At 43.3% G+C, this 24,680-nt stretch overlaps 1 protein-coding gene across 1 annotated transcript in view; it reads right to left on the bottom strand.

The window, feature by feature from the left end:
• Positions 1–646: 646 nt before the first annotated feature.
• The window catches only part of PDE6D (phosphodiesterase 6D), a 66,157-nt gene continuing 42,123 nt past the window's right edge, over positions 647–24,680 (bottom strand). The window contains exons 2-5 of the mRNA XM_088467446.1: positions 18,918–19,006; positions 17,176–17,301; positions 3,790–3,895; positions 647–2,365 (exon numbers count right to left, since the gene is read on the bottom strand). Coding sequence (XP_088323572.1) covers positions 2,284–2,365; positions 3,790–3,895; positions 17,176–17,301; positions 18,918–19,006 — 403 coding nt within the window. The 3' untranslated portion in view covers positions 647–2,283. The remainder of the gene's footprint in view (positions 2,366–3,789; positions 3,896–17,175; positions 17,302–18,917; positions 19,007–24,680) is intronic.

The raw sequence follows: 24,680 nt of genomic DNA, 5'->3' as shown, positions 1-24,680 counted from the left end.
TTTACTCTTCAGTTAAGAGGAGTTATTTTTCCACCCATATATGGCGGGGTCTGCAGGCCTGTGGTGTGGCCTACATGCATACTTGGAGCAAGCATCTGGGTACCAATGTCTACAAACCACTTAATCATTGCCGGAGTCTCTGAAGAGCAAATTAATTACTGGAGGCGATTGGCTAAACAAATATCTATATATCTTAAAATGAGAACACCTTTAAATTCAGTTTTATTAGGTAATTATATATTGGGTTTACTGTACTGAATTACAAACTAATTATAAAATCACTTATTATGCAAAACTGCCCCTGCTGTATACAATGTTCATACTTCTTAGAAAGTTTATGCAGCACAGATCTTTTAGCCTGTCTCTATGGTGGCCTGCCAATCAATGGAGGGGGTTGGATATTGAAGCAGTGCAGCCCAAAAATTTTATATAAAGTAAGTATTATAGTAACAGAAGGATAATCCGGCAATTCTCGTAATATTTATATATACACACACACACACAATCTGCACGGCGGCACTCCGGACGAATGAATAAGGAATAGGTCGCTTATAATATGCAACGTTTCAGTGCATTTAATAGCACTTTTTTCAAGTCAAGTTACTTGGCTTGAAAAAAGTGCAAATAAATGCACTGAAACGTTGCATATTATATGCGGACTATTGTTCATTCGTCCGAAGTGCCGCCCTGGTGGGAATCATCTGTGGAGGGCACCCGGCTAAGAATTTTTTAGTTTCCAAGAGTGCCAGATCATGGTTTGCTATATTATATATCTCTCAATAGATTGGTTTATACATATAATGAAGTTTCACATGACTTACAATTAGAGAAAACACATCTTTACATAGACTGGATATTATTTTTTTTCCAGATCATAAATTGGTGCTCCAAGGTATTGTGACTGACTAATGCTCTCCAGTAAGCATCGTTTGTAACGCCTCCAGAAAATGGAAAATTGTTCTCCATCACAAACTGACTTTTCCATGTCTGGGTGGGCAGACATTCCTGCCCACTTTGTCTGTGTAGCACACGTTTGCTGTAAAAGTCAGAATAAGCAGACAATTACACCAAGTTCCAACTCTCGTAACATTTGTAATGATAGCCGCTAGCTCAGTTTTTATATATATACTCTAGCATTTACTTCCCAATGGTGTTTCATTTTTAAGTGTTCATTAAAAAAAAACAAAAAAGAAGGATGGGGTGATTTGCTAGTAATCAACAAGTAGTTCTTTAAGTTGCTTCTTTTGGACAGTATATTGATTTTGTAACCCATTAATTCTACTCGCAGGAAAAAAGGAAATTTTTTTCTGGCAAGAGTTTAATGTGTCCAAACAAAATAAACTAGAGATACATAAAAGGACATCTCCATTATTTTAAATCAACTTTAACTAGAATCCCTAATAAACACAACATTTTCATATTCACGGCTTTAACGACCCAATTGAGAGCTATTCTCTGCGAAACCATCAATTCATGTGAAATGAGCTGATTGATGTGACATTGGGAGAGGGGGTCAGTGGGGAGTGGTTGGATAGTCCTGGGCAGCGGCTGATGGGCTAAGATAAGAAGGACAGTGCTATAACATGCACTAGACAAACGTTAAACTCAGGAAAGCCACAGTACAAGAAAGGATTACCAGAGGTCCTCTATCTCTACAACAGTATGCTATTTTTATTTGAGTAAAATAATGGTTAGAACGTATTAAAATAAATCAAGTTTTTTAAAATGGAGATGTCCTAAAAACAAAATTACTAAGAGACAACACATGAATACTGAAGGGTGATGCACAGTGCAGGTCTAAAGTACATGCTTCTATCAGTCTGTAAAACCCATGTAAGATGGCACTGCTGCTTGATAACCATGCCAGAACAGGGTAACAGGAGCAGCATATACAGATATTAACATTGGGCTCTAGATTTGGTTAATTCTTTTCAGATGTACCTGATATTAGATTTTCCATGAGAGTCTAATCATTTGCCTGCCAGAGAGATAGAGAGAGTAACAATCACTGTGCAACTGTATACACACACACACACATACAGTTCAGTATTCAGCAGAGAAGAACTGTAAGGAGCACAGGATACAGAATGCTGAATACTTCTCCATATGAAGACAGGGTGTTCTGTGCCCACTTATTTGGAAACATGGGTGTAGTTCAGGAATGCAATCAAATCCATAGCACCCAGCAAAATGTCTGTTTGGTTTGTTTTTCCAGAAGAGATAAGGAAGTAAAATAGAAAGAAAAAGATGTTGGGGTAAAAAAAATGTACAGTCTTTAATGCTTCACACATAGAAGAGCCTGACCCTCGATGTACTGACCAGAAGTTCCGCATCGTAGAACTTAGTTTCTATAATAACGTTGCCTCTGTAAATAAGGGGATAGAAAACCTTGTTAAAGCATTAGAGCTAAAGCAATTGTTATCAGACAAATATTGTAAACGTATACTGCTCTCTGTAATTTAGACCAGGATCACACAATTATTCTCACTAATAGGGGTATTCAATATGGAGCGAAAACTCAGTTTTTGCGTTAATATCGCACCTATGACGTCATTATCGCAGGTTTTAGTTTTACACTGTATTCAATTTCAAAGACTTTTCGCAGGTTCGAAAAGTCTTTGAAAAAAAACGGGGATAACTTTTCACCACTGAATAGGTGGCGAAAAAAAGTGCAGAATTGGGGTTTAGGAGTGCAGTCTTAAAAAAAATAGCCTGCACCCCTGGGAATGACATTTTAAAAAGAACGGTGTCAAAATAAAAATAAAAAAATAGGGACACCCCAAAAAAATTAATTTAAAAATTGGGGTGAAAAAAAAAAAAAAAAGGGAAAAAAGTGTTTAAAAATAGGGAAATAGGTTCAGGGCTATTCTGCAAGTATGCGGTAGGTGTATTCTAGAATAGGCTATTAGCGGCAGGTGCATAGTTGCAGAATTTTTAAAAACTTATTTTAGGGACATAAAAATATGCTAGTACCCATTTTCATGTACCCCAAATTTGATGGGACCACTTAAAAAAACGAAAAAAAATAACCTAAGTGCTCTTCTGCAACACTTCTTCAATGTCGGGAAAAAAACACCTGCTTCGGCTATTTAAATCCCGACTTTCATTTGCAGGCTAAAACGGGGGTACCCATAGTGATCCCCCATGTTTTTACAACTTTAGGGCGTCCTACAATTTTTTCAAGGAAAATTTCGTAGTTTATCGCAAATCCCACTTCGCCAGGTCCCGTTTCCGTAGATTTTATATTGAATACGGGGATAAAGCGGGCGCGCGCCCGATACTTTATCCCTGAAAAATCTCCGATGTGGAGCGAAAAGTCCAGCACGGACTTTTCGCTCCCATACTGAATACCCCTCTAAGTCATAAATCTTTTACACCAGTCTTTGCCACTTTTAATAAATGCTACTAGAGGGTTTTCATAGCAGTGACCTATCACCAAAATGCATTTCTCAACACAGGATTTCAGAATAATGCTGCATTAGACAGCACATCCCTTTTTAAATGCAGTAAGTATTTCCAGGAGCACCCACTTGCTTTCAGGCAGAAATCATACAGGTGATTCTAGCCATGTATCTCATTGCTCTTTCCCTGGAAAATGCTTTGGCAGTAAAAGACAGCTAGCAAACATGAGCTTTATACTACCAACTGGTGCTGCAGACAGGACTTTAAGTGTATTTTATTACTGCTTTGTCCCTCCATTGAAAGATAACAAGACACTTTTTATCTGTGTGTCATCTGCTTCGTTGGACATCTAAAGAAAATTGCACTATTAGTGCTGCCATTGCTTACGTTAAAACATTAGCCGGCATCATTTGGGACTCGGGAGCAGCCTCTATCATGGACTGCCAGGTGTTCACAGAATTGGGCATCACAAAGCCAAATTCAAAGGACCACTCTGCAAGATAAAGAAAATGAATATGTGATTAGATGTATAATTTGGTAGTTATTAAACAACAGCATATTCCGTTGCAGTTTACAATGGCTTTTTGATACCACATCTTGGAGTAGGGTGTGGCATATTTTGTTGGCATTCATAATGTCGACATGATCGTAACTTTGACATACTTGGCATGTCCACATTGACCACATCGACATCCATCATGTTCACATGATTAGAATGTGGACAAAACATTCCTGGTAGTCTAGCAGTTACTTAATCCAGACGCGTCTGGCTGCTTCAGCGACGTCTTCCTAGTTCGGTGGCAACATGATGGCTCCTGGCTCATCCTGCGGTTTTGAGTATCTCTAACTTTACCCCTGGTGCCTAAACCTAGACTCCCCTTGCCTAACTCTAGTGCCTGACCCTCCCGTAATCTAATCCACCGCTTCAGCAGCCTACCCCTACCATGTTGACATTGTGAATACTGTCAATATTCTGCAGATGCCGAAAAGTTCAATGTCGACATAATAACTATTGACAATGTAAATGTCAACACTATGGGAAATATCCAGTTAAATGCAAATTTACAAAAAATCTCGCAGGTGCAAGATTTTTGGTAACCAATTGGGTGCAGGGTTTTGATTTTTTTTTTATAACAATGGGCCCGATTCAGAGCAGCTCGTAAGCGGCCGCTCGTTCGCTCCGAGTGATGTTTGCCCAACTGCGCATGCGTACGGATCGTAATACGCATGCACGAACGAGTCAGTGCGGTCGAAATTCATGTGCTCGCAAAATAGCGAATGCCTGATAATTTGAGTGACAGAATGAGGCGTATGTGGGTGGTAACAGGGGAAGGTGCTTGAAAACGGGGAGTGGAGATCCGAACGCAGGCGTGCTTAAAGGTCAAAACGGGCGTTTTATGGGTGTGCATAATTAATACAGCAGCGTCATCGGCCACGTCACTGGGTTATTTTATAGCCAGAACTGCTCGCAAATTTGTGGTAGCAGAAACCAACCACAAGAATAGCGAGCAGTTCAGACGCTGGTCGATGTACTCGATTAATCTAATAAATAGCGGACATGACGTAGGATGCGAGCGGCCAGGGGGCGTATTTTTCCAAAAAACTACCGCAAGTTTGGTTCGCTCGTTCAGACATAGAGGCGTGAACAGACCGCAAAGAGCGAACGGTTCATTTGAATAGCCACCCCTATTTTCTGGACGAGCGAGCGCTAATTGCGTCCGGCTCTGAATCAGGCCCAATATTTTTTATCCATATTTTAAGGAAAAATTGTCTGCACCTGCTCTGGACCCCCACGGACACCCCCCAATTAAGTAATTTGAAGCTTCCAACTAGCTTAATTACTTACCTTCAGCAGCACTGTCCTCCTCCTCAGTCTCTTCTCCAGCGTCGCAGACAGCTTCCATGAACCAGGCACAGAACAGGTACTACTCTGCCAACTGCATCCCTCCCCACACACACTACACTAACCCTGCTCCCGCTTCCTGCACACACTACACTAACCCTGCTCCCGCTGCCTGCACACACTACACTAACCCTGCTCCCGCTGCCTGCACACACTACACTAACCCTGCTCCCGCTGCCTGCACACACTACACTAACCCTGCTCCCGCTGCCTGCACACACTACACTAACCCTGCTCCCGCTGCCCGCACACACTACACTAACCCTGCTCCCGCTGCCCACACACACACACACACTACACTACCCCTAACCCCGCTGCCCACACACACTACTCCTAACCTTGCTCCCACTGCCCACACACACTACTCCTAACCTTGCTCCCACTGCCCACACACTACACTACCCCTAACCCCGCTGCCCACACACACTACCCCTAACCCTGCTCCCGCTGCCTGCACACACTACACAACCCATAACACTGCTCCAGCTGCCCACACACACTACACTACCCCTAACCCCACTGCCCACACACACTACCCCTAACCCTGCTCCCGCTGCCTGCACACACTACTCCTAACCTTGCTCCCGCTGCCCACACACACACACACTACCCCTAACCCCGCTGCCCACACACACTACCCCTAACCCTGCTCCCGCTGCCTGCACACACTACACAACCCATAACACTGCTCCAGCTGCCCACACACACTACACTACCCCTAACCCCACTGCCCACATACACTACCCCTAACCCTGCTCCCGCTGCACACACACACACACTACCCCTAACCCCGCTCCAGCTGCCCACACACACACACTACCCCTAACCCTGCTCCAGCTGCCCACACACACACTACCCCTAACCCTGCTCTAGCTGCCCACACACACACACTACACTACCCCTGCTGCCCACACACACTACCCCTAACCCTGCTCCCGCTGCCCACACACACTACCCCTAACCCTGCTCCCGCTGCCCACACACACTACCCCTAACCTTGCTCCCGCTGCCCCCACACACACTACAGTACCCCTAACTCCGCTGCCCGCACACACTACCCCTAACCCTGCCCACACACACTCTACCCATAACCCCGCTGCCCACACACTACCCCTAACCCTGCTCCCGCTGCCCACACACACTACCCCTATCCCTGCTCCCGCTGCCCACACACACACACACTACCCCTAACCCAGCTGCCCAACCACACTACCCCTAACCCTACTCCCGCTGCCCACACACACACTACCCCAACCCCGCTGCCCACACACACTACCCCTAACCCTGCTCCAGCTGCCCACACACACACTGCACTACCCCTAACCCCGCTGCCCACACACACTACCCCGAACCCTACTCCCGCTGCCCACACACACACTACCCCTAACCCTGCTCCCGCTGCCCGCACACACTACACAACCCCTAACCCTGTTCCCGCTGCCCGCACACACTACCCCTAACCCCGCTGCCCACACACACACACACTACTCTACCCCTAACCCCGCTGCCCACACACACTAACCCTAACCCTGCTCACACACACACACTACCCCTAACCCAGCTGCCCAATCACACTACCCCTAACCCTACTCCCGCTGCCCACACACACACACTACCCCTAACCCCGCTGCCCACACACACTACCCCTAACCCTGCTCCCGCTGCCCGCACTACACTACCCCTAACCCTGCTCCCGCTGCCCACACACACTACCCCTAACCCTGCTGCCCGCACACACTGCACTTCCCCTAGCCCTGCTCCCACTGCCCGCACACACACAAACTACCCCTAACCCTGCTCCCACTGCTCTTATACACTACAATACTGTATATACCCATAACCCTGCTCCCGCTGCCCGCACACAGCCCCAGCAGCCATCTGCAGCCTGAGTGGGAAAAACAAAAATTTTCCCACAAAATAACCTGAAATATTCTTTGAGAATGTAATTGAGGTCCCGACAGGTTATGTTATTAAGAAGTGGGGAATCATCCAGTCACCAGCTGGCCTAATGCCTGGCTATGTTGGCAATATTGAGCTGAATAAAAACGCCACAGTAGTACGGGGTTTGGCCTGGCTGGCTTGCTGACATAGTTGCCAAGTCCGCTTATAACAAGTGGAATTGGGCTTCTTTTATTTGCAAGTTGCTTCTTTTATTTGGAAGTAGCTTGTTGCTTGTTTTTGGGCTTATTTTTTTTAAGGTTCCTTTTTTTGGGGCTTATATTTTTGTGTGCATTGCCGAGGCACCCCTAGAGGTAAGTAAATGTGTGTTTTGCACTGGTAGTGACTGAGGGAGGGGGGGGAAGGTTGTGTCTGGGGAATAGAGGGCAGTGGACAGGGTGAAGTTGTAGGGGGCAGGCAAGAAGGAGAGGTAAACTAGATGATAGAAATGAGGCAGGTACATGGGGGAAGTTAAAATTACTGAGGCTGTTAAAAATAGGGGATAATGGAATTAGACAGGTGACAGGAATGAAGGAGGTAAAGAAGAAGGGTTAGAGGAATGCGGGGAAGAAGAGTCAGATAAAGAAAAGGTGGGTACACACTAGACGATATGTGCGTGACCCTGCGCACTCCTGCGGGTCGTTCATCGGGGTCGTTCCATCGGCTTGCATGTGGGGCCGATGGAACGACCCAGATGTTGACATAGTGGATGGAGACGGTGCCCGACATATCGGACGTTTGGAAACCACATCATGCAGTATCGACAGCCCTATCTATATTGCGTGGTCGGGCGTCGCATCAGCTGTACCCAGCTGAAGACTGGCAAGGGAATGAGGTATGAAAAGAGGGAGGAGGTAAAAATATGGCGGCTGGTGTAAAGGGAGAAAAGCAATATAGGCAGATAAGGCTGTACATACACTAACATATTTAGGTTAGAGAAGAGGGGGAATAAAGGAAGTTAGGCAGGTAGAGAGTGAGGACAAAGAGACACCCCCATATATTGGGCTCTTTTATTGGGCTTTTTAGGTTTGGGTTAAGCTTGTTTTGGGCTTGTTTTTTATTTCAGAGTTGGCAACACTGCTTGCTGATCGGCAGCACTGACAGAGCTCCAGTTTTGTCCCTTATTTGCCAATCCTGGATGCCTATTTCTCCTGGATTTAGGTGCCTTGCCCCCTCTTAACTGCCCGTGGCTCACCCCGAAGTGGCTCGCTGCATTTCTTCCGGACTCGGGCCTACCCGCTCCCACGGAGCCGTGGCCTCAATTTGTGCATACCGCCTGGGACTAGCGGTGCTCTCACCCGACCTCTCCGTACACCACCACAACCGGCTGCACTGTTCATCGGTCCCACACTGAGGTTCTGCTGCCCTGGAGTGTCTTAGTGCCTAACACACAGGCAGTGGATCTGCCTCCCTCCCTCTATATCTCTCCTACCTGGCGGCGCTGCAGACATATTGAAAGCAGCTCCCTTCCTGTTGGAGCAGGTTGTTGTGGTTGACGAAGGAAGGACTTATGTTACCACCTTAAGTGTCCTTGAATACGTGCATCATACTGGTGCTGGACAACAATGTAGCTCTGAGGATTCATCATTTGATCTACAGGTAGTGCTTGCTTTATTTCATCCGAGTTATCCATCTCCCTGCATCTCTCACTGCATCGGGCTGTGGGCATGCTTCAGAGCTGGACGCCATTTGCGCTCGCTCGTTCAGAAAAAGGGGCCGGCTATTTAAATTGAGCGCTTGCTCTTTCCGGTATGTTGACGCCTCTGTCTGAGCGAGCGAACGAAACATGCGCTCGCTATTTTGTAAAGACGCCTCCTGGCCTCTCGCATCCTACGTCATCTCCGCTATTTATTTGATTAATCGAGTACATCGAAAGGCGTCTGAACTGCTCGCAGTGCTTGTGGTAGGATTTTCCTACCGCAATCATGCGAACAGTTCAGGCTAAGAAACAACCAAGTGACGTGGTCGATGACGCTGCTTTGTTAATTATGCACACCCTTAAAACGCCCGTTTTGACCGATTGGCACGCCTGCGTTCGGATCTCCACTCCCCGTTTTCAAGCACCTTCCCCTGTTACCACCCACAAATGCCTCATTCTGTCACTCAAATTAGCAGGCACTCGCTATTTTGCGAGCGCTCGATTTCCGACCGCACTGACTGGTTGGCGCATGCGCATTACGACCCATACGCATGCGCAGTTGTGCGAACATCGCTCAGAGTGAACGAGCGGCCGCTTACGAGCGGCTCTGAATCAGGGCCTATGTTCACTCCTCTGTGACTCCAACTTATTTCTCAGTGTATGCTTCCAGCCCAAAAGAATTTTATATGTGACTGTTTACTGTTATTTCAAGTGTATCTTATGGATTGTGCACAGTCCTCACTATACTCGCACTATAACATGTCGAATTCATCATAAAAGGTACTAACTTCTGGTTTTCAGATGTGAACATAAATCTCTGGGTCATTACCATTTAAACCCTTTTTGATGTACTAACTGAGTAACTTGACGGCGTCTGTGACCCCATCGTGATGTAAGCCTTAGGCTGCCGTTTCAACCCAGAGCTATGAACACATCCTACCTTGAACCAGACACATTATCCCAGCACGATATGAGCCTAGCTGGCACCAGAGCCCATAAAAAGGAGCCTCGTAGGATATTTCTCAACATTTCTCATGGCATGAGAAACACCAACAAGCTCTAGATCTCAGACTATGATGGATCTTAAATCATCTCCCTCCAGCAAAGAGGATATACAATCTCTTCAAAAGATATTAAATCTTAAAACCTCAGTCACTACTGCTCTTCATCTATAGGAGAACTTAAATCTGACATAGCGACCCTGGAATCACATGCGGATAAGCATCAGGATTTTCAGAATCAAGTAGGGAGTGATAGAACCTATTTACACAATGAACTGGAATTCCTTAGAGATAAAGGAGAGGATCTAGAAAGTCGCAAGAGGCGGAACAACTTACGTATTCGCAATGTTAGAGACTTTTTGTTTCTTTGGTTCCATCATTGTCTGATACGGCAATTCAAATAGAAAGAGTACATCGCGCCCTGAGGCCTATACCTAAAGAATCCGACCCCCCTCGAGATATTCTCAGACTGCTATCATTTAAGATGAAGAACAGTATCACAATGGTAAGCAGGAATACCATCTCAATCTTGTTTGAGGGCTCCCGGATACAAATATTTCAAGATCTGGCCCCAACGAATATTGCTAAGAGACGTGATCTACGTACAATCACTGCAACACTTCGGGAAAATGGTTATAAATATTGTTGGGGATTTCCATTTCGTCTTCTAGTGGATGTTGAAGGCTGTTTTAACTCCATTTGCTCTATGGATGAATGGACCCAGTTGCTTCGCAAACTTCGTCTGGCCTCCACCTCTGGTCCTGATCCCACTAGATCTGATGCTTCTTCTCCAACCTGATTTACTCCTAGAATGGGTTCGATTTCATTAAAGTATACTGTACTATTGATTGTTTGCCTTCCTTTAAAATTTATGACTTTGCAAATCTTTAAACTTTCAGTTGCAATATTAGACTCCACACTCAGCGACTTTTATTTATTTATTTACTACTCTACACTACTTATATGTTGTCTAAGGTATTCCACCATTTAGTTATGTGTATCTATGTTTTATATAGTCTATCCCTACGTTTTATTTTACAATCATCTCTCGTGCAGACACTCTTTTCTGGTTTTATGCTAACCTTCTCTGTCTTTGTCAATAAGTCAGATATTATTCACAATTAGTTGGGTACATATTCTATATTGTTGCCGTTGTCTATACAAAATAGTAAAATTTTATAGCTTTGTTAGCTCTGGGTGGGTGGAGCCAGCCACCTCACTCCCCGATTTTAGGGATTATGGCGTATATTTTAACTGGGTGTATAGTATACCCAACCATTTATATTTGATTTGAATCCCGCACTTAAGCTCGTTGTACAGCTCAACTTTAGAGGCAGTTTACTCGGTTTTCGGAGCATTTCCGGTCACTTATTTTTCTTTTCTTATCTCTTGTTTTTTAGTCATATATTATTGCTACTGTTTTGTTTCCTTCTTTTTTTTTTTCTTAAATATGGTACTTACTCACATGGACAAGTCAGGCCCCTCCCAGCCAGGAGAAATCCCAAACTCATCTTCTTTGCATAAATGTATGGCCGTTTTCTTAATCCTAACGACCGTGCCTACACTTTCTACTCTAATCCACACGATGTATATTCCTGAATAGACCTATTTTATGTTGTGCCTCCTTCTCACAACTAGCTTGCAAATCCTCGATCGTTCAGATAACATGGTCAGATCACTCAGTACTAATGGCGTCTTTCGAAATCTTCGAAGCAACGGGAGGTAGGCCATCTTGGAGACTTAAACCTTTGTTGAAAATTCCTCAGATTCAGGAATTGATTAGATCTAAACTTCAGGACTATTTTATATTTAACTCCCTATATGATTGTAGGGTGTCAACGGTTTGGGAAGCTCATAAAGCAGTCATTCAGGGAACTATAATTCAGTATGCGTCATGACGGAAAAGAGAGCAGGAACAACGTGCGGATTTATTGGCCCTTCTTATTGCAGACCTGGATAGAGAACACAAACGTACCCAATACAAGAAGGTTTTTACATGCCTCTACAAAGCGAGAGCTGGGTTACAATATCTTTTGGCTGAAATGGTTGAAAGTTCACTACGTTGGGCTAGCCAACTGTTTTATGATAAAAGCAATAAAGCTCATACCCTTTTAGCAAACAAACTGCGCCAAACGGGCATCACAAGCCATTTACTCAATTAAGGATTCCCCTGGCCATCAAATTATAATCCTAAAATAACTCATATTTTTTCCAACTTCTACAAAGCATTATACAACTTGGGTTCCCTTAATGATCCCTTAGCCCCTGCTTGTGGTACCCAACAGTATCTTGACTATTGTGAACTGCCTAGGCTTGATGAGGCCTCTCGTACTTTCTTGAATGCTGATATCTCACCAGAGGAATTGGAGGCAACGCTAAAATCCCAGAAACCCTCTAAAGCGTCGGGTCTGGACGGTTACCCAATGGTATACTACAAAACTTTTGCTACACAACCTATTTCGCACATGGTCCACCCGTTTAACAAAATTATGCATGGCGCGCCATTTCACCCAGAATCCACGACTTCCCGTATCATTGTTATCCGTAACCTGGTAAAGACTCCTCCCTTTGTGCCAATTATAGGCCCATCTCCCTGCTGTATATGGACGTTAAGCCTTTTCCCAAGATCTTGGCCACCCGGCTAAACAGTTTTGGCCTCGTTGGTTGACCCTGACTAGGTGGTATTTATCCTAAAATCGACAAGCCTCAGATAACACTAGGCCTACCATCAATTTGATTAATCACATTAATGCCTCTAATACACCCTCAGATGTTCTTGCATTAGGCGCAGATGGCTTTTAATCGCATCTCTTGGCCCTTCTCATTTTCTACACGGTCTTCTTTTGGTTTTCAAGGTCATTTTGCTACGGCTATCAAAGCTTTCTACTCCCTGCCCTTCATCTATGGTTATGACAAATGGTCTTTGCTCCCCCCCATTTTAACTCAAATAACGGCACCCATCATGGCTGTCCATTATCACCTCTAATTTTTGCTTTATGCATAGTACCCCCGGCAGCCCGTATTAGATCCAAAATAAATATTGGAGGGATCAATGTGGGACATAAACAATATAAATTATCTTTGTTTGCGGACACTATCTAACCGTTTAATATCCCTACCCAATTTACATAATGAACTTTTATTATATGGCTCCCTGTCATAAAGGTAAACCATTCCAAATCTGAGGCCCTGGCGTTTAACATCCACTCCCATACTTCTTCATTATTAACTTCTAAATTATTTCCAAATCCTACTCTGTTCTTTATCGTGCCAACTAGATCTCTTAAAGCCTTCCAGCTCTCATCCTAACTTGCTGCTACATCTTTCTTCCTCCCCGCCTACCCCATCTGTGTCACTCCGGTTTGTCTGCCCCTCCCTTAAAGAATGTAAGCTCTTTCGAGCAGGGCTCTCTACCCTCTTGTGCTTCTCCCTACTTTACTTTAATTTCTCTCTTACTCCCCACTAGGACTCGGCTGCTTATGTGGGCGTAAAGGTCACTAATATAGCAATGTTTATTATACATGTCCATGTCCTGCTTTGTATTGTATTGTAAGTCACTGGTTACTTATTTGTTGTAAGTCGCTTGTGCCGCCATATAAATAAATAAATTAATAATATCAGAAAACACACTTACACAAGATTTGGTTAGATGGAGTCACGTGTACATTTCGTGGATAAATATTCTCAAAATGAATTTTCTTGCCCGTGACAATTTCACGCACCATTCTTGCTCCTTTACGAAAGCATTGTCACAAGTTTATCTGGGCAAGTATAAAAACCCAGGGTCAAACGTACGATTCTAGGTAATAGTGCGACTTCAGGTGGCCTTGGTCTCCCCATCTTTCAATCATACTCTATAGCAGGTCAACTTAACCATATAATTTCTTGGCATTCACCTCCTGGGGTGAAAACATGGGGGCATTGAAAATTCATTATTTCAAGGCAATTCACTTGACTGCTTGGCTTGGTTCCCCAGGAGGCGTAAACAAGCCTCTGCCTATTCGATTCTCACTGTCAATTTTACTTTCAATTTGTGGGACAAAGCATGTACTACTTAAAACCTATCATCATATCTGTCACCCCTATCCCCAATGTGAGATCAACCCGATTTTCCTCCAGGTTGTGATAGTTCAATGACTGCACTGTGGTGCAAGCGTGGAATAAAATCGACTTCTTCACATCAAAAGGGAATTCTTCCCCCTCTTCATTTAGAGAACTTCAGGAAAGCCATGGCGTTCCGTCCTCGTGTCAAGATCAATACACTCAAATAAATAGTTTTCTTAATTTCCCAACTTAAAACCTCTCCTTTACATTTGCCTACCCAATTTGAAAGTATGTGTTTATATTAAAATTGGAAGGGAAACATTTCAATGATTTATAACTCAGATATTGTCCCTAACCCTCCTTCACGCCAAATCTTTACGAATTACCGCCGGGAGGCTGGCCGACATGGCTGAAAATCCTGATCGTCCCGAGGTAACCTCCCGGGAGGATGCCTAACCCTAAGTCCTCCCCGGGAGCCGTAAACCTAACCCTCCGTCACCCCCCCCCACACGGTGCCCGGCATCACTTCGATTGGGATGCCGGGCGCCGGTCTCCCGGCATCTGTAAAATGACAGGTGTCTAGATTTAGATGCCTGTCATTTAACCCTCGCTGGGATAAAGCAGTCGGGAAGCCGGCTGTCAGGATTACATCCGCCGGCTTCCCGACTGCATACCCTTCACGCAAACCCCATGAATTAGCATGGGAACTAGATCTCTCTAGGTCTTTAGAGGACGACCTTTGGGAGATAAGAATACGTATAGATAAAGCTTCTGTTTGCCTGGCAATCAAAGAAACCTCTTATAAGTATACACCCAGTAGTATCTGGTTCCCACCAGACTTCGTGCCATGTTTCCAGCGACATCAAACCAATGTTGGAGACTCTGTGGGGAAGAAGGGACCTTTTACCACATTTGGTGGATGCCTATCCATTCACTCCTTTTGGAACATAGTCCGTAGTTTGATAACTAGAGCTCTTGGCCCCGGTATTGTTCTTGAACCTGTTGTAGCTTTGTTACATGCTCCGATCCCAGGGTTGCTTAAATCTCAAGACAAACTAATTAACCACATTTGCAATGCTGCTGCTAGATCAGTTATTGCTAAACATTGGAAATGCCATCTCCCACCCTCGGGAGCTGCTTTGGTGGCAAAAAAGTAACTTTATAGCTTCTATAGAATATATTACCAGCCTACAAAGCAATATGGTTGCCAGATTTCATGATACTTGGTCCCCTTGGTATCTCGCGCAATGTTTTTCAGTGACAGGAACTGGGAGACTAGTCAGGATAGAGGGAAAGATGAATGCAGCAATGTACAGAGACATCCTTGATGAAAACCTGCTCCAGAGCACTCTTGACCTCAGACTGGGGCGACGGTTCATCTTTCAGCAGGACAACAACCCTAAGCACACAGGCAAGATATCAAAGGAGTGGCTTCAGGACAACTCTGTGAATGTCCTTGAGTGGCCCAGCCAGAGCCCAGACTTGAATCCGATTGAACATCTCTGGAGAGATCTGAAAATGGCTGTGCACCGACGCTTCCCATCCAATCTGATGGAGCTTGAGAGGTGCTGCAAAGAGGAATGGGCGAAACTGCCCAGATAGGTGTGCCAAGCTTGAGGCATAATATTCAAAAAGACTTGAGGCTGTATTTGCTGCCAAAGGTGCATCAACAAAGTATTGAGTAAAGGTTGTGAATACTTATGTACATGTGATTTCCTAGTTTTTTTTTATATTAAATTTGCAAAAAAAAATCGCAAAAAAACTTTATACACGTTGTCATTATGGGGTATTGTGTGTGTCGAATTTTGAGGACAAAAATTAATTTATTCCAGTGAGGCGTTGTGAATACTTTCCGGATGCACTGTATGTATCTTTTTGTAGGTCACCCACAATTAAAAGTGATCGGTCCAAGTGAATGGGTAAACTGAGGCACTGGAACCTGTAGTAGTCAGGAGTCAAGGAAGATAAAATGTGGTGTACATCGCGTGAGGATAGGAATAAAATGTGTAACAGCTGTCAGAGAAATTGACTACTCACCATGCTACTAAAATACCTGCCAAGTTTAAATATTTGCTAGAACTGAATTTCCCTTTCAATTGACGTAGTTCTCAAATTAAATACCTTGGGATTAAGCGCCCCAAATAGGTTGATGGTTTATACTAGGCTAACTATCCTCCTCTCCTATGTTTCAAGTCTGAGCGGCGTTCTGGAAGAGTCTATCTTTTGGATTGGTCTCCTACTTCGATTAAAATGGATTTCCTCCCTCATCTACTGTATCTTTTCTCAACACTTCCCATATGAGTCCTTCCCTCTGTCTTCCCCTCCATCCAAAAATTGGTGAAGCAATTTATCTCTTCTGACAAAAAGCCGCCGATTAATATCTGCATTCTCCAAACTAGGTGGTTTGGGCATCCCTAACAATCGTAAATACTACGATTTTACTAGACTAAAAGTGGGTGCACAGTGGCGTCACGCGACAAAGCACTTTCGGGTGGACATGGAATCTGCTGGTGGTTTTCCTGTTTGTTGCCTTTTGTTTCTCCCATCCACACACAGATCATCTGCAAACCAAACACATCCTTTAATCTGTCAACCTGATGTCCTCACTCTTTTCTTCTCCATCCAGCATTCCCTCCAGGCCTCTCTCTCTACATGTCTTCCACATGGTCCAGAGCAGGCTTTTTAATCACCACCTGAGGTGGAAGGGAAGGAGGGACTTCTATCAGTTCACAGACTGTCCCAGTGGGCACGTCTACCAGTACCTGCAGATCAGGTACTTCTTCTATTCGGTTGGGCATGCCTTAGGGTCGACCTGCTTCAATATGAGTAATTTCTATAGGACACCCTCCTATCCCTCTAACTCTTTATTAAACATTCATAGCATATACACCTCATTACCCACCTACACAGCTCCCTGCCAGCATAACAATTCCCTACCACTCATAGGAAGCCAAATGTGCACTACAGAACTTGCTCATTGCCTACTACCTCTTACAGGCTCCCCCTGTGGCTAAAGAACACAGCACAGACATTAGCTGCTTTGTGTTAGCACTGACAGAAGTAAGGTCGGTAACATCCTGCCATTATAGACCTTCCAACTTGTTAGGGAGGGAAACAAACCCCACAAATATCCATATGGACTAGATAATATGAAAACCAACAAAGCTTCCCCTCTAGCTGATCATATAACACCTGAGAAAGACAGTTGTCCCTTAGAATAACGTGGATTACATTTTCAGCCATGTTACCTTCTAGACACTGCCCTTTAAAGTAAACCTTCTGTTCTAGTCTGAAATTCTCCATCTCTTCTTCAGACGCAAAGTTTATTTCTCTGGACACAGATTTACATTTCAAGATTTTCTTGGGTACACGGGCTGTAGAAAAAAAAAAAAAAAGTATAAAAAGTAAAAGTGTAAATAATATATTCTCCAAGAAAGGACAACACCTACATATCTGGATGTTTTCTGTCCGCACCAATAAAGAAACTACTTGCAGAGAAATGTGCTAGATCACAACCCCAAGAATAAAATACGTAAGAATAACATTACATAATTGGTATGCGGGTAATGGGCCTTATACAGCAAGGATCGCAATTGCAAAGCTGCACGCAGGCTATAGATATATGATGTATGCACGCAGGCAGCTTTGCAATTGCGATCTTTGCTATTATGCAAATGCAGCAGGTGGTGTATGACACCCCCTGCTGCATTTGCGATCCCAGCACTGCGACGGAGGTCGCAGGCTGGGATCACCATAGCGATAATCTGTGGTCGCGATGGTGAACGGAGCCGGGCCTCCGGTCAGCTGAGTAAGCCTCAGCTTACTCAGACTGGCCGGCTTGCGATCCCAGGACACTGCGTGGATCAACGCAGATCCTGGGCTGGCCATTCCTGGAAAACAGGGAGGACAGGCCCCCATTTCTGTGAGTGCTGGCTGCCCCCACCCATTAAATCAATCAGGCAGAGACATTCAGGCATGCGCAGATTCCCGATAATCGAATGTACTTGCGTGCACTGCTGAATCAGGCCCAATGTCTGTTAATCTAAATAGTGAGGGTTGGGGAGAGAATTTAAGTAAACATTAATTTATTTTCTTCCGATCATGCAGTATGCTAGTTTGTGTTAATGCAACAGACATGATCTTTTACCAACTAAGATACAACCAATTCATTTTAAAATAGTCCTACTTACTTCAATGAGGTTTTACTGATTATGTACCCTCGGGTTCTTGCTGAGACCAAAGCAGCTGCTATTAGATTATACCTATTATTATAGGTGTAACATGGTTCTAAAACTACCACTATCTGGCGTACTCTGTTTTCAGAACTTCCTGTTTATCGAGAAGACACATTTACAACAGGTACAGCATATGTATGATGAATTGAAGATCTACCTACTATAATTGAGTTTGTGAAAAGATAGGTTTTCATGCACGCACAAAATTTGGATGGGCTATTGGGGGACTAGGACTGCTCACAACCATAATCAGTAAAGAAATTTACAGGGTTATATAACATGTTCCAATTTTCTGAAACAAGTAAGATTTCAGCGAGATTGATGCTAAATTTAAACGGCAATCAGTTGTAAGGCTGAACCAACTGATTGCCGCTAAATTTAAAGTGGCAATCTCGATTAAATCCTGCTGGTTTTGCAAAATCTGAGTCTATTACCTAACTTTTTTGTTCTCTTGCTAGTACACAAAACATAATGGCAAATTATATTTAGGCGCAGAAGGGGAAATGACTGGGCAAACTTGGGAGGCATGACTGTTATTTCCTGAGGGGTGTACAGTTATTTGCCAGGGACCAAGATAATATGGACAATAATAATAGTTTTCCAATAACACAACTCTAGAAGGACATGCAGTCTTTTTGCTCATCATAAAAGCCCCCATTGTGTTTGTTACCATCAATAATCATACTGGAATGGAGCAAGCTGGTATTAAATGCGATAAAAACACACAAACACATGTCCTACACGTAGGTAGTTACCTTCATGTTCAACACCTGGAAAGGACAGATCCTCCGCTCCTTGCCACATTGTTTTCCCGGTTTCGCCATCTCGAAGAATCATTGAGTTTCTAGTAAGGTTAAGGAATACAACCGGCTGTGTTCTAGAGCACAATCAAATTGAACTAAAGAGTGTAGACTACCTTATTCACTTAATAGGCATTCTTGAACAGATTGAAAGACAATGACGTATTTCATTAAGTACAGTATTTTGATTTTGCTTTTAATAAAAAAATAAGCTCTTACTAATATCATCTAAGGACAGTGACACAGTATCCCTTGCATTTATCTGCCTTTATCTGCACCAGTTGCCTGCAGCATTCAAAGTATGACTTGAGAACATAGTTACTATAGACAGCGGAATGTCAAACACAGTAATTAAGTGATTTAAAGCATTGTAACCATGTCAGCATTAGATTTTTTTCTTTTATCTTAATATAATTATTATTATTTTATTTTTTTTTAAGATGGAAGGGAAAAAAAAAGTAATGATACAGAATAAAGAAGGGGAAGGGGATTAGAGTATGGGGGTACACACAAAAAAATATCAAATAAATCTTCTGTATACATTACAGAGTAAAACAAACTCCAAATTTGGTATTCACCAGGTTTAACAAACACATGTATATATGAATCTACCCTGTTGGAAGAAAACAAATTAACGTACCTATAGAATAATAGCAGTATAAACATCTGGAGATAAAAGAGATATTCTAATAAGGGCAAAGAGACAGAACAAAGTTCATTTTAAGGAGGAAAACAAAAGAAAAGGACCTTCATAAGCTTTTGGATGTCCAATACTCACTCCAACCAAACCAACGGATATGGGGATTGGAAGCAGAGGATGAATATGGAACTCCAGCCACTTCAAACTGATAATAGGATTGAACATTCAATTCAAGAGCATTTATGGTGCGTACATACAGTGTACGCCAGTGGCGGGCTAGTAAGAGTTTGGTGGAAATAAGAATATGTCCCATTACATAACTATCATTAGGGGTAATAGCTCCACGAGATACATGAAACATAGCCATAACCGGGCACGGGTTAATGGAGAGTATGGATAATGGTCGAGATAAGAGCAAATACAAAACTTCCATAGAGTGAAAATCATGGGACAGGACCAGAAGATATGGATAAGGGACCCTACATGGCCACAATTTTGCCAACAGAGATTAGAATTTGAGGGTTGTATAGTGTGTAAAAGGGCCAGAGGTAAATGAGTTTATAAAAATATTCACTGTGAGATATACACTTAGATAAGTGAAAGCAAGTCTGGAACACACCACGCCAATCATCATTGGAGAAAGAACAAGAGAGGTCAGCCTCCCACTTTGTAAATAAGAAAATATTACAGGTGTCTGGGTATCAACAGGGAGAACCACCATGTTATGATGCCTTTACTACCAGCTTTAAAAAGTTTTTCCCGTATGTAGCGGGGTAGTATAGAGACCTTGTGAGGATTTTGTGTGATACTAAACAACCAATGTCGTAACTGAAGAAATTTGTAAAAATCTCTATGTGACACGGAATACTGTGTCTGGAGTTGAGAATATGAAACCAAAGAGCCTTCCAATGTGACCTCAGAGAGGATATTCCCCGAACTATCCAAGAGTGAAGGACAGGTCAGGGATCAGTCGCCCTAAGCCTGTCAGTGAAAGCTCAGATAAATCATGCTTTACGGGAAGCCTGTATCACCATAGAATGAGTAGTCAAATAGGGTTTCAATCAACATCGACAGCACGCCCCCTTTGATCAGACACAACGAGCGAAGGAAAGTCCTTCGCTCGTCGCGTCTGGCGCATGCGCACGACGGAGCTCCCTCCATCGTGCGCATGCGCAGTGCACACCATCGACCCACTTGCGAGCGGACAGCTGCTTGCGAGTGGGTCTGAATCAGGGCCTTAGTTTGAAGGGAATACAAAAGTTCTGGGGGGGAGTTGATGGGAAGGGCTTCAGTTTTAGAACAATTCAATTTATAGTAAGATACCTTAGAGTACTCCTCTAAAACCGCATGTGAACGAAGGAGAGAGGAAAGAGGGTCGGCGAGGGATAGGAAGACATCGTCCACAAAAACAGACAGAATTTATGGACTAACCCGTACAGTACAGGACCTTGTGTAGAGGTTCTAGATCTAATAGTTTCAGCTAGAGGCTCAATCGCTAAGGAAAATACCAGGGGGGAGAGGGGGCAGCCTTGATGAGTACCATTAGTTATCTGAAATGTGGGGGAAAGGAGTCCATTTACAAAGACTCTAGCTGATGGATTAGAATATAGAGCAGATATAAAGGTCAATGCTCTACCATTGATCCCAAACTTACGGAAAACAGCATAAAGGTATCCCCAATGAAGTCTATCAAATGCCTTCTCCACGTCCAATGACAAAAACAAAAAAGAGGATCGTCCGAAGCAGAGAAGGCATCAACACTATCTATAATTCTCCTGGTATTATCAGGGGACTGTCTCCCCTGCACAAAACCCACCTGATCCCGATGTATTAGGGAGGGAAAAAGAGGGTTAAGTCTATTGGTGATGAGTTTAGCATAAATTTTCACATCAGTGTTGAGTAATGCTATAGGGCGATAGTGTTACAAGTTGCGGTCATGACTTGAATCCTTCTGACAGGTTGCCCAGACAGGACGGGGTTAGTTCAGTTCTTCCTGTTGCTAGGCGATCAGCACGCCTCAGGAAGTGATGTGTTATCCACAGTGCAAACCTAAGTATTTGTACTCACTGGACTAGTGCAGCTGTGCAGACTATAGAGTATCTGTGAGTTCCTCGGCTTGGCTGCATAGTCACAGTTTTTCCTTTGTGATACTTCTTCCATACGGCTTCCCAGTCGCACAAAGCAGCCCCCGTGCTGCCATCTGTTCAGCAAACCCTCATACAGCTTCCCAGCCGCACCAAGCAGACCCAATTGGGGCACGAAGTCTTGTCTGCAGGAAGAGAGCCAATGACTGCTACTATTTCCTCGACCGACCATGGACGATAAATGGATTGTAAAGCATCCGTGTCCAAAGAAGGCAAGTGAATGCTACGCATAAAATTATCTATACTATCCACTGTTGGCTGGGGAACTGAGGAATCATTAGTTAGATTATAGAGATGGGAATAGAATTTGGCAAATGCATTGGCAATCTCCATCGGGTCCGATATTTTAATACCACTTGAATTAGTGATTATCATAATGCCTTCTTTAGCTACTTTTCCTCTAAATTTCCTAGCTGTTGTAGTTTGTAAAGGGTCCTATGTACTCCTTTCAGAGCCAAGATATTCCATTCTTCTCTTACTTTAAGAAGGGCGCGGTAAAGTTTATTATTAGACAGGGATGCTTTATGTCTAGCTTCTAGATCAGCGAGTTGTAATTCCAACTCCATCTGATGTTGCATAGCCTGCTTGCGAAGTCGGGCTGCAGTCTTGATAGCTGTTCCCCGGACAATGGCTTTTAGCGCACACTAAAAGGTTAACACCAACGTATCCTCCACTAAATTGGTCTCGAGAAACATAGATAGGGACTGAGAGATAGATTGTTTCGTTTCCTGGTCTAAAAGTAAATAATCACCCAAACGCCAGGGGCTAGGAGGTGTTCTCTGGGAGTTAAGAATGCAAGCTAAGGGCAGAGTGGTCAGACCACATCAATGGCAGGATAGAATATCATATAAGTCATACTCCAGTAAAATACGTCTAAATGCTTGAGAGTGGTCATGTAAAGGGCGGGACTGATAAATGAGTGGGCGCAGATTTGTCTATATTGGGGTCACGGACCATATTAAAGTCCCCCAAAATGAGAAATAATCCTTTAAAGCAAGAAAGAAGGGCATTGCAGAATCGCCTGGTGAAGGCAAACAGTTTCGAGTTCGGGGCATTTACCATAGCTAAGGTCACAGGTGTATTCTCCAGTTCACCAACAAGAATGAGGTACCGTCCTTCCTGGTCCATCACCTGCCTATCTAAGGTGAACTGACATGAGGTGGACAAAAGTATAGCAACATCAGCTTTTTTACAGGGACCGTTTGACATATGACATTGTGGGAATTTGCCAACAAAAGATTGGGGGGAATGGGGGAAGAGAGGATCGGAGAAAGTTCGTCTCCTGCAAAAAAAATAATATGCGCATTAGCTTTAGAAAAATAGCGTAAGGCTAATCTCCTTTTGTTAGGGGAATTTAAGCCCTTCACATTTAAAGATAAAACATTAACCATTTGGGTTCAAAGAAAGGCATGAGAGATTAGAGTATTCAGGCATCTTAAAATTACAGATAATCCATGTGTGTTGACTGAAAGGAAAAATATACTATAGAGAATAGTACATACATGCAATTGAACTACCAAGAAAAAAAAAGAGATAAGGGTGGGAACAAGTAAAGGGAAAGGAAAAGTATAGCAAAGGATGGAGAGAAAAAAAAAATTAGTCCCAGAGCGGTGCTACAAGTGGCCACCTCCAAAAGGTAGCAAAGGGGTAAGTGGAGGCATTGAAATCACTCCATTAATATTATAATTATGAAAAGAGTAGTCACGTGCTCGACGCCCATTTCGCGGTGTCAATGCAATAATTCAAACAGGTAAACTCCTTAAAAAAACAAAATATGTGAGCATCATGTATAGCCAATATATTTAAAAAAGTGAGATATATATAAAATGCGAAACATAGCATAAACCGACATATACCAAGGATAGTCACCGAATTCCCCAGAACTGACCGTAAAAATACAATTATCCATTAAGAAACTCTCTAATAAACATTGAGAATAGCAATTAGAATGGAAACGAAAAAACAGGAAGTTTACCGGTAGTAGACAAGTTATCTTTGTGAAGATACAAAAAGCACGGCCATGAGGGGAGTCAGTAAATATCTAGCATGTACTGTAGTATGGCAAATCACGCTAAGAACAGCCCACAGTGGACCATTCCTGAGTTAGTCAGGGACTACCAGGTATCTTAGAGGAAATATCCGCCAATTTCCAGGACACCAGAAGCCTTAGTGGAGACCACTGTCGTATAACCATTTAGTCTAATCAATAGCATAGTCGGGAATCCCCAGCGATAGGAAATGTTAGTTACCGGGATGAAGGATCTGCGAAGAGCTAGTGCAACCGTTGATAGGTCCCCATAAATCTGAAGATCTTCCAATAAGAAACCTAACCCTCCCCTCCAAGGCTAACGCTAAGGACACCCCGGATTTACCTTGTTCAAGCTGTCGTCCTTCGGCGTTCCGGCGTCAGGATTATAAATCCCCCGTTGGGCTTCTCCTGTCGAGATATAGACCAGCGACATTTAGTTCGCTGGTCTATAAACTGCATCCCGTACTCATGTTTTGATCCACCCCTCCTTCCTCTTTTCTACCTTTTTATATTGTACCAATTGTTTCTACCACAGTAGCTTTCACTGTACATAGCTATGGACACTTATTGGCACCAAATAAAATATAATGAATAATACTACCAGGCCACTCCTCTGATAAGGCTGGGGACATGACCCCACCATTGTGTTAATTCTATGAAAATGACAATTATGACTCAAAAAGTTAAGCACAGTATCAAATCTGAACAGTATGATGGCTTTATACTTTCATAAATTAAGGCTTTAATGCTGAAGAGATATAAGCAGTTGAGTTAATGTCTTTATTTTTGATACTTAAAAAGAAATAAAGTGTAAAGTTTTCAACAATTACTTTACCACTGCTATTAAGACAATGTCATTCCTATGGACACTACAAAAGAATATGCAATAAATATATCTTTGCCCA

The sequence above is a fragment of the Taudactylus pleione genome, unplaced genomic scaffold (assembly GCF_031769625.1).
Source record: "Taudactylus pleione unplaced genomic scaffold, aTauple2 ptg000010l, whole genome shotgun sequence".
Lineage (NCBI taxonomy): Eukaryota > Metazoa > Chordata > Amphibia > Anura > Myobatrachidae > Taudactylus > Taudactylus pleione.
Note: the sequence above shows the minus strand (reverse complement) of the source record. Positions and strands in the feature narration are given on the sequence as shown.